Here is a 10166-nt window from a genome sequence, read left to right as displayed (position 1 = left end):
AAAAAAATCCTTCTTTCGGAATAAGTATCGTGCGAAATATCATGGGATGGTGGACAGATTAATAAGACCTTGAATTTCCCACAAGAAAACCCACTAAGGCCCCGTCCACACTATGCCGGATAAATGTGAATCCGAATTTTTTATTTATACCGTCCACACTAGTCCGGGCGAATCCGGGACAATTCTTTACCGAAAACGATTTTTTTCGAATACGGTTTCCAGAGTGGAAAGAACATTTCGTAACCGAATTTTTTTCGAATACAATGACGTCATGATTGTCATGGGAACATGGCTGGGAGGGCTAAAAATTCAGCGCGGGCTCAATTTTAGCTTCGATGCACATGCTGAGATGTGCAATGAACCGTCTTTGCCGCCTCTGATCGGACAAGTGTGGACGCGGAAACATTTTATCCGTTTTCATGTGTGGACGGAAAACTTTTTTTTTCGGTTTCGGTGTGAAAGTTGCGGATTCAAATTTATCCGGCATAATGTGGACGGGGCCTAAGATGCCCAAATTTTTGTTGGTAACATATATAACTTCAGAAAGAAATTGCTAGTATGCTAAGGAGTAGGGATAGAAAAATATTCAAAGCCAGAGCGCGGGCTGTAGTCCAAAATTATAGAGCAACTCTTATCGATAAGCGCGCGGCAAACATTATAAACTAGTAATACAGAGACTGACGGATGCGTATTTTGAGCGCGCGGTGCGCGCCGGCTTATATTTTCTTTTTCTCTTATTTCAGGAACATAGATTAGCTAGAGTATGAAAAAAATGGAAAACTGGAGAGATAAAAAACCTTTATTCATAGAATAAATAACAATTAAAGAGCCCTTGAAACAAAATGTGTCTTAATCAATGAACGCAAAGCCGAAAAAATCTAATTAGAAGAATTCAATGATAAAAAATGTATTTGTGTGCGAAAGCATTTAACAGGTCGATAGATGGAATGTAATCAATCACGACTTAATCGACTTAAGATTGGCTTTTATATTCGGATTCCACCTACGACAAGATGTTGGAAAATTTAAAGCTACGAGTTTCAAGTAGAAATCTGGATTCTCTTGCCGAGAAGACAGGATGATTAGCAAATAATTATTTACCATCTGCGGAACTTTGAACTTAAGTCACACTATAAACAGAACTCTTGGTTCACCTGAGTTTGTCCAAACTGATTGACGAGTAGCCTTGCAATCAATCTTCAAAATAACCCGTTCAATAGGTTTATCACGAAGAACCTGTGGCAAGTAAAATGCATTTTACCAATGATATATTGGCATAGAAGTATGTTTTCAAGTACACTGAAGAGCATTGATCATATCTGATAATTGAAAGATATAACCAAAGTATGTAGAAATTAAAATTGTAGAGAACTTCAAACCTAATTTACCGCTTTTCATTTTGTCATAACATCAATATAACCTTTTTATTTGTCGGAAAGAACCAGCTCACGTTCAATTTTTCTTTCCTTTTTCTTTTTTTTATCGTTTATCTTTCGGGTCAATTTTGTAGTTAATAAAGCTAAAAAGAACAGATTGAGAAATTAGTCACGAAATATTTCAGCATACGACTATTATTATAACTAGTTGAAATATCATTTATATTATTTGAAATATTATTTTTTTCTTCAGCCTCACATTATGGCTTTTGTATAAGAAATACTTTTTCCATTTATACTACGATATTCTAAGATAGCGGTAAGAGTATTGAAATTAAATTGGCTCCCTTAATGAATTTTTCCTCTTGAAGAGCAAAACGATTTTCACCGCTTGCCGCACGCTTATCTTCAAATTGAGGTTGACTTATTTTGAAAAAGTAGCCGCACTAAAAACACTTTTTACCGAGTCCTATGAAATGGATCGTATGCTTACCGCAACTGAAACCGGCTTCTATATGAGACCTTAATTGAATACTTAGCCGCAACCCTTAAGCATTCTTATGAATAGAGTACAGCCTTAGGAAAATATGAAAAGCTCTTAAAAGCCTTCGATTACAGCAGTTAGTTATCAAGAATGTCAAAACCGAGGGAGGAAGGCAGGCAGGCACTGGCCGTAACTTGTCTGCATAAGTCAACGTTTCCTGATAAATTTGTTGTCCTTTTTGAACGTTTATAGTTGGTTAGGAATGGGAATGCCATTAACGTGGTCATCCTAGCCAAGCGAAGGTTACTAAGCAATTGTAGAAATAATTAACAAGACACAACACCTTTTTCTCACTAGCGACTTATTTTAAGACCCAAAACCTCGAAACCTCTCGCACAATAGTCCGATCGCTAATATACTAATGGAGCTAACGGGACAGCGACACTATTTAAACGAATTATTTTTCAGCCGATAACCCAATAAACTGCCAATCAATTATGTGTCTGTCTTAGAGCTGTCTGCTGTCTGCAATTCTTACTATAGTGAACTTTTCATCAGACTTTACTTTACAACAGAAGTTTGCAGAATATCGCCATACTTATGTACAAAGTTAAAAACAATCTAGTACCTCAGAATGTGTTGGAATTATTCAGTTCTTCGCCTTCTAGTTCAGATAGCCTAATTAACAGTGACTTCTTTACCGAGAGTAAAAACTACCATATATATATGGAAAACACTCAATTAGATTCTTTTATAGTCGAAACTTTGTAGCAGTATTAGAAACTCGGCTTAGGTAGGAGATTTCTACTCTTGTCTGGTGGCTTTGAGGTGAGGGTCTTTTGCCAGTATTGAGAAGGTCATATCTACACAATTGTATCATTAACTATATTATTATGGCTATAATTTTATCATATTATCATGATTACTATATTTATTAGCACACTATTTCACAATAGGGCTTGATTCTCTTGGAGCTGGTGGTGATTCTTTTGTTTTGGGGTCCCCAGATGGTAGTTTCATTCTTATACCATGGACTCTGGTCTGGTGGCCTGTCAGTGGAGGTCTTTTGCCGGTATTTTGGGAGAGTCAAGTTTTAGAGTGTTAATGTAAGCGTTCGTTTGCCTATAATATGTGTATATGTCATAATCGTACCTTAAACTTACTATGTACGCGTTGTACGACACCTACATAACTGATTCGTTTTGGTTGTCTGTTATTTCTTAAAGTGCCTATAACCTTTATAGGATTATTATCAATTTTGATTTTCTGTGTGTTGGAGATGAATAAACAAAAAAAAAAAATTTCGACTGACTAAATATTCTCGGAGATATAACGCCCTAAAGTACGCAGTTTTGCCACGCCCCATCAATTTGGACGGGATAAAGGGAAACTGGGACCGAGCAGAGTCTCGCTGAGTGGTGACGTCACAACAAGAACGAATGTTTTGATAAGCAAAGATTCTTACTAGTTCTTCGGTCAGAATATGAGAAAATGCCGACTAGATGTGTTGTTGCCGGGTGCTCAAACACCCCAGATTTTACGAAAAGGTATATACTTGCATAAGATCCCATTTCATAACGACAATCGTCCCAGAAGCAAAGATGGATTGATTTTGTGAAGAGAAAGCAAGCAAATTTCAACCCCTCGGCTACCTCCGTCATATTTTCTACTACACTTCCTACCAGAGGATTATAATCAGAGATTTTATTTTATCTCGTAAAATCGTCCTCAGTTAATTAAAGATGAGGTTGGGACTGTTGCCATCCCAAGGATTTATGTCTGCAACCATGAAGAGCAAACCAAACTGTCGGATCGTAATCGCCGAAAAGTGTCGCTGGTCAAATCTCCAGGAATGTTTACTGGTTCGATAGTTCTAATTCCCTGATTTTATTTTTCAAACTGTTTAAATTATCTATTTTCCAAAGGTTTTAAAAGATGCAATTGCCGCCGTGTCTTCACCTAAAGAAGTTGAGTTGCCGGTGCGAGAAGTAGTCGAACAACAACAATAATTTTAATCTAATACATTTGGTGGCTAGTTGTAGGGAAAAGTATTCTTTATTTACATGTAAACATAACATATACTTTATTTGTTGTACCTAAATTGTGTCAGTAACAGGTTTTATTAAGCAAAATATTGACTAGTTTTATTATTGCATGCCGCATCTTTCGTAATATCTACAACATAGAATGATAATAAAGTCAAACTTTTTAACCCAAATTTACAAAACACTTCTTGAGGGTTTTTTTGGAGGATGGGTGTTGATTCAGTAAGTCATATTTTTAAGTAACTATAAAACTGGGGCCAGCTATAACAATGAAAGAAACTAGCATGGAACTATTTGACAGGATAAAACCCAAGTGTCATAAACTTCTTCATCAGAATATTCCTGTTCGCCGGGATATCCATGAACGGCTTCGTCTAATTCTTCGTCCTCGAGGTCGTAAATACTCTCATTCTCGTCGCTTGAATCAAAGTATTCATCAGCATTATCAATGAATTTCATCTTACAGCCTTTCTTTGACAACTGGTTAATTTCAAAGATACAAAGAGGCAAATAAAGCGACCAAAACAGGTAAAAACACTGGAAGGAACAGCCAAGCTCTACTTTGTTTTACTTATTGGAAGCCGAGTCGTTCTTGTTGTGACGTCATTCGACGCCAACTAGGTACCAGACCTCGCGATCCCGTCCAAATTGATGGGGCGTGGCAAAACTGCGTACTTTAGGGCGTTATATCTCCGAGAATATTTAGTCAATCGAAAAATTTTTTTTTGTTTATTCATCTCCGACACACAGAAAATCAAAATTGATCATAATCCTATAAAGGTTATAGGCACTTTAAATGAATAATCGAGTATTATGTAGTGCAAAAAATAAAAAAAAAAAAATAAAAGATTAGATGCGATCAGTAGACTTGCTGGCTTGGCTGGTATCTGTTCGTCTAAAATAATATAGCAATAAACAAAATTGAAATATACCAATAAGTAATCGAAACAATCTTCTTCACTGCATTATCTTTTATCTTTTCTGCATATTTTTTTCCTTTCACGGGTGGAAATATTCTTAGCCGTTTCTATGCTTACGCATGTTTGTCTGAGAATCTATGCGGGTATAATAAGCCTGATACACCGAGGTATAGGTAGTCAATGGTAATATTAAATCATAAGTATTTTTCAGTCTGGAAATTATTTTAATTTCATTGAAATTTCGAATAAGTATCTTTTGATTATAAGCATAAGGTAAGGATTATAGCAAATTTTAACATCATCATCGTCTTCTAGCTTCTTCTTTTTTCTCAAGGGAGTAAGCCTGGATTTTACCTTGGGGGGAATAATGTGGGCGGAAAGACCCAAAACCCGCTTTCAGAACATCGTAAGTCGAACTTATCACGATCATACTACGCCCCTGTCCTCTTTCTCTTGCTCTTCTTATTTCTAGTTTCTATTTTTTCTTTTCTTCTTCTTCTATGTCCTCTCCTCATGCAGTCTTCCTCAATGTTCAGCTCTTCTCATTGTAGTCTTTGTCATTTGTTAATATCATCTTAATATTCTTGTCAGCAAAAGTTAATGTCAACATTTACCCGGCAAGAATTATAATATAATTTCACAAAAATAAAATCAAATAATGGAAAATTTATTTTTAAAATAAATGTATACTTTTCTTAGGGTGTGAACGCAAATAATCCTTTAAGAAAGTGATTTTAATCCGGCAATTTAACCCCTTTTCATTTTGGTAAGTCCAAAAACCATTAGAAAAGATTAATGATCAAGACGTTTTTAAATTAAATGTTAGTATTTGAAGCTGAATCGTCTCACTATTCTTTGTTTTCTGCACTTGATACAGGAAGCAGAGTTTCTTCAAGTTCGCGGCTAAAATCTCGCAGGAAAATTATTCACTCTATTTTGCACTTCATTTCTCTTTTTTTTCCCCCCAAAAGAACAATAATATCAGCAAGCGAGCAAAAACCCACGGTTTCCATCTTAGAATAATATTGTTTTTATTAGGGTTTTTCATGACCAGTAGCCTTACGATGATTTGTTTCATCCTCACCAACTACGCTATTGCTGTAAATTAATCATTAAAGTTGGCGGCTCATTTGTTATCTTGATAAAACAAGAATTGAAAAGCGGCCAATCTTCCTTTAAGGAAGAAGGCCTTGAAGACCTCTGAAAAGCGAAATATACTTATTTACACACTGTCACGTGGCACACATTTAGAGTTCTTCTTGAGATCCTGCTTTGATCACGAAGCAATTTACGAAAACTAAGAGAGAAGCGTGATTTACCATGTGATGGGGAAAAAATTGTATTTAAGTTGTCGTTGTTTGTCAAAGTCTGTACGACACACAGGTAAAAATGAAAAAAATAGTTAAGTCATTATGGAAAGCTCCCCTATTTGGTTAAAATGTATTAAAACAAGAAATATCATTTATCCGGTTTATTCTATGATTCAAATTTGATTAAATCAATAAATAATACAATAAATATGCCTCAGAGCTATAGTCTGACGCGTGCGTACTTAATCTTATGGCCATATATACAGCAAACACACATACTTCAAACACACAAGTCTTTTTACTTCAATTTCCACATTATAGAATTCTTCTTGAGATCCTGCTTTGATCATGAAGCAATTTACGAAAACCAAGAGAGAAGCGTGATTTACCATGTGATGGGGGAAAAATTGTATTTAAGTTTGTCGTTGTTTGTCGATCAAAGTCTGTACGACACACAGGTAAAAATGAAAAAAATAGTTATTGATAAGTCATTATGGAAAGCCCTTACAAAGCTTGTGAATATATCTTGAAAATAGTTCCCTCTAGGCCTCTGTGCCATTTTGTGTCACCACGTTTTAGCATCACGAAATAAAAGAAAGGTTATTGTTTTCATTGGAAAAATACATCACCTATTTCAGTAGACGGAAACAATACGATCTTATAGGTCTAACAAATCTCCAAGGTTATTGGTTTCAGCTTTGCTCGAGGGAGCATCAGAAAAGCACACCATTTTTGAAGGGAGTGGGCTGGGCTGGGGTGGAGTGGGGTGGAGTGGGGGTGGAGTGGGGGTGGAGTGGGGGAAGGAGGAGCTTCAACATCAACATTTCTGGGTCCCCTATTTGGTTAAAATGTATTAAAACAAGAAATATCATTTATCCAGTTTATTCTATGTTTCAAATTTGATTTAATAAATAATACAATAAATATGCCCCACAGCTATAGTCTGACGCGTGCGTACTAAATCTTATGGCCATATATACAGCAAACACACATACTTCAAACACAACAGTCTTTTTACTTCCACATTTTAGAATTCTAGAGGAACTGAAAACTAAACGTATTTCAAACTCAATAAGTTGCCATGATTACCTTATTTTGTTATTAGAATACCATTTAAATAGTGAAACTAAGAGCTAGGCTAGGATTAAAAGTTGTAATAGGAATTTCAAATGAGACTATTGATCGTTTGCGTTTTTGGAGCTTAATTATACCGCCGAGAAGACTACCAGAAAATTTTACTTTCTAATTTTTTTTTTTGGTTTCGTTTACCTTTATTTTTAGATTTAAATTTCTTTCTCATTTATTATCACCGAAAATTTCTCAACAGGCACCATACATTAATACTTGAAACCTTAGCTTTTTCAAAAAACGTTGTCAGTTGGAGATCTGAAATCTGAGAACGAGTAGCACGATTCAAGTTTTAATACATTCACTGCCGAACAACGTAGTTTCCTTTACGGATTGGAATATGCATAAGGCACAAGCTTTGAGAAAAATGATTTTTCGTATTATTTTAGTCCCCAAAACATTAAATAACAAAAATTCCGTTCAAACTCAGATCGTTCATTCCATCAGATCTCGAACCAAAGACGTTTTTTTTCCTTTTTTGCATTTGGTTTTAATAGGAAACATTTCAGCTGCGCAATTGATACGAAAATGTATTTTCCTAGATTATTTTCTTCAACTGCTTCCATGCTTCTTTTGTATCGTTAATAAATTTATCTTTTAGATTCGCTAAGGAATTACTTCCGTTAATATTTTTATGGTCTACCACAAGTTTATAGATCAAGTAGAAATAGAGGTTTTTGTTAGACAAATCAGTATGTCAATAAAGAGGGTTAGTTTACATTTCTTTGTGTGTGTGTGTGTGTGTGTTCATTCGTTTTTTTGTTTTTGTTTGTTTTTTGTTTTTTGATTTTGATTTTTTCTTTTTTCTTCTTTCTTCTTTCTGCTCTTTTTTGTTATAACTTTTAGTACCTTTTATTTATAGAATTTATTTCGTTCCTTCCTTTCCATTCCAGGGTTCGTCCGCAACCATCCATTCCTTCATTCGTTCTTTTCATTCGATCGTACGTTCGTTCGTTCTATGGTTCATTCATTCATTCATCTACTCATCCATTCATTCATTCATTCATTCATTCATTCATTCATTCATTCATTCATCCATCCACTCCTTCCTTCCTTCCTTCCTTCCTTCCTTCCTTCATTCTTCCATTCATTCATTCATCGATTCATTTATTCATTTTTTCCCACTGTATTTTAGTTCTTTGCTATCTTATGCTTGCTAACATGCAATCGCTACTTTGCTAAGTTATCTGTCGGTTTAGCTTTCTTTCTTTTCGGTTTCAATGTATACAATTGTTACTAATACTTTCCCAAGTAGCCTCAATAGAGCAATTATTCATCGCTAGCTGTTGTCTCCTATTATCACTCAAGCAAGGTTATACTGACTTTGCCAAGTAGCTTTGACATCGTATTGCCGGCCAAAATAAAAAATGAATAAACAATTATCTTTATTTAGTGTCTAGTATAGGCTGGAAATCTAGTTGGAGTGCATCAAGCTGTCGAACTCAACATCGTCGCTGCTTGTTGATACAAGTGATGATCTCGATCCAAACGTTTTTCGTCCTACTTGTGTTGATAACTGAATGTTATTGTTTTGGTTGGAGCTTATACTTCGTTGGTGTAGGACATTTAATGGTGTTCTAAGATAGTCTCCTGACGAGTTCCCAATTGACCTCATGCTGCTTAAGAATTGCCTGTAGATTTTTCGAAATGCCGAATTGAAGTCCTCGCATAGTCCTGCGTAAAGAAACGGGTTTATCGCCGAATTGCTGTAGGTAAGGAACATTATGAGATAGTGATAGACGAAAGGGATTAGCTCATAGTTGTCTAGCTGGCTAAGAAAACACTTAATTATAAATGGCAACCAGCATACCAAATACACAGCGACGATTTTCGAGAGGCTGATGGCTCCTTTTAGTAGATAATTACGCCTCTTGCGTTCACTTTTTTCCAAGGTGATTTGGTTCTTGGCAATTTTCTTGGCTTGTATTCGGGTAATTCTGAAAATGAGCCCATAAAACACAAAGACGGCTAAAGCCGGCAGAAACCAGTTTACACCAATAGTAAAAAAAATGAAGCCCCTGTCGAAAGTGAAATCACAGAATTGGTAATCGACAGAACTAGGTTGAGAACGCCATCCTAAGACTGGGAGCATTGCGGTGATTGCAGAATAAGCCCAGATAAGAGCTACTACATAGAGTACCTGGTTCTTTACGATTCTCTTGGAGAGGAATGGATAGCAAATGGTCAAGTAACGGTATCCACTGACCGCCATGAGGTTAAGGCAGGAACAAGAGATTATAAAGTAATACACAGTGCACATCATCTCGCATACGAGCAACGAATGAATAAATATTTTCTTCAAGTGCCATTCCAGTTGTAGAGGAAGAAAAGCAATGAGAAATGTCAAATCAGAAAATGCTAAACTTATCAAGAAAAAATTGATCTTGGTCCTCAGCTTGCGAACCCTGAAGAAAGCAACTAAGATAGCTAGGTTGCCGGCTATTCCAATGATCTCGACGAAAAGATAAAGTGTGGTGAATATATGTACGAGCACGGGGCTCATTTGTTCACCTTCCGTGCTATTGCCGAATCCTTCTTCATTAGTGGACTTCAACGTGGGAGTGAAGTTAAAACCTCGAGATAAACCCGTCATGACTTGATGTTTAACGGACGATCTCACTGCTGACAAATCGCCAAATGGCTTTAAAGCCGATCACCTAGACTTATAAAGCCAACGCACGCCTGCGTTAAATTTGATCACGTGACCTACAAACATCCGTCTTTTGAAGTAGCTGTATTTTTAACGCAAGTTTTCTATTATTCTGTATGTTGTGGGACTATTCGCTTCGTTTTATCTCAAAGGCAATGTCAAGGAGTTTTTTCTTAGATGCTTTACCAAAAAAACAAAAAGGAAGAAAAACAACAAACCCCCAAAAACGGGAACTTGTTCGGTAAATTTTGGT

The 10166-nt window shown here is 36.0% G+C and overlaps 1 protein-coding gene across 1 annotated transcript; it reads right to left on the bottom strand.

Moving 5' to 3' along the window:
• Positions 1-7001: 7001 nt before the first annotated feature.
• Positions 7002-9895, bottom strand: LOC116298103 (histamine H2 receptor-like). The gene has a single exon (XM_031706473.2). It carries the CDS (start codon positions 9854-9856, stop codon positions 8678-8680), a length of 1179 nt encoding a protein of 392 aa, XP_031562333.2. The 5' UTR covers positions 9857-9895; the 3' UTR covers positions 7002-8677.
• Between the last annotated feature and the right edge of the window lie 271 nt (positions 9896-10166).

Source organism: Actinia tenebrosa, unplaced genomic scaffold, assembly GCF_029948245.1.
Source record: "Actinia tenebrosa isolate PJP-AT-01 unplaced genomic scaffold, QUT_ActTen_1.0 PGA_scaffold16__25_contigs__length_10494907, whole genome shotgun sequence".
Classification (NCBI taxonomy): Eukaryota; Metazoa; Cnidaria; class Anthozoa; order Actiniaria; family Actiniidae; genus Actinia; species Actinia tenebrosa.
The sequence above is the reverse complement of the archived record's forward strand: the minus strand, read 5'-3'. Positions and strand labels throughout refer to the sequence as shown.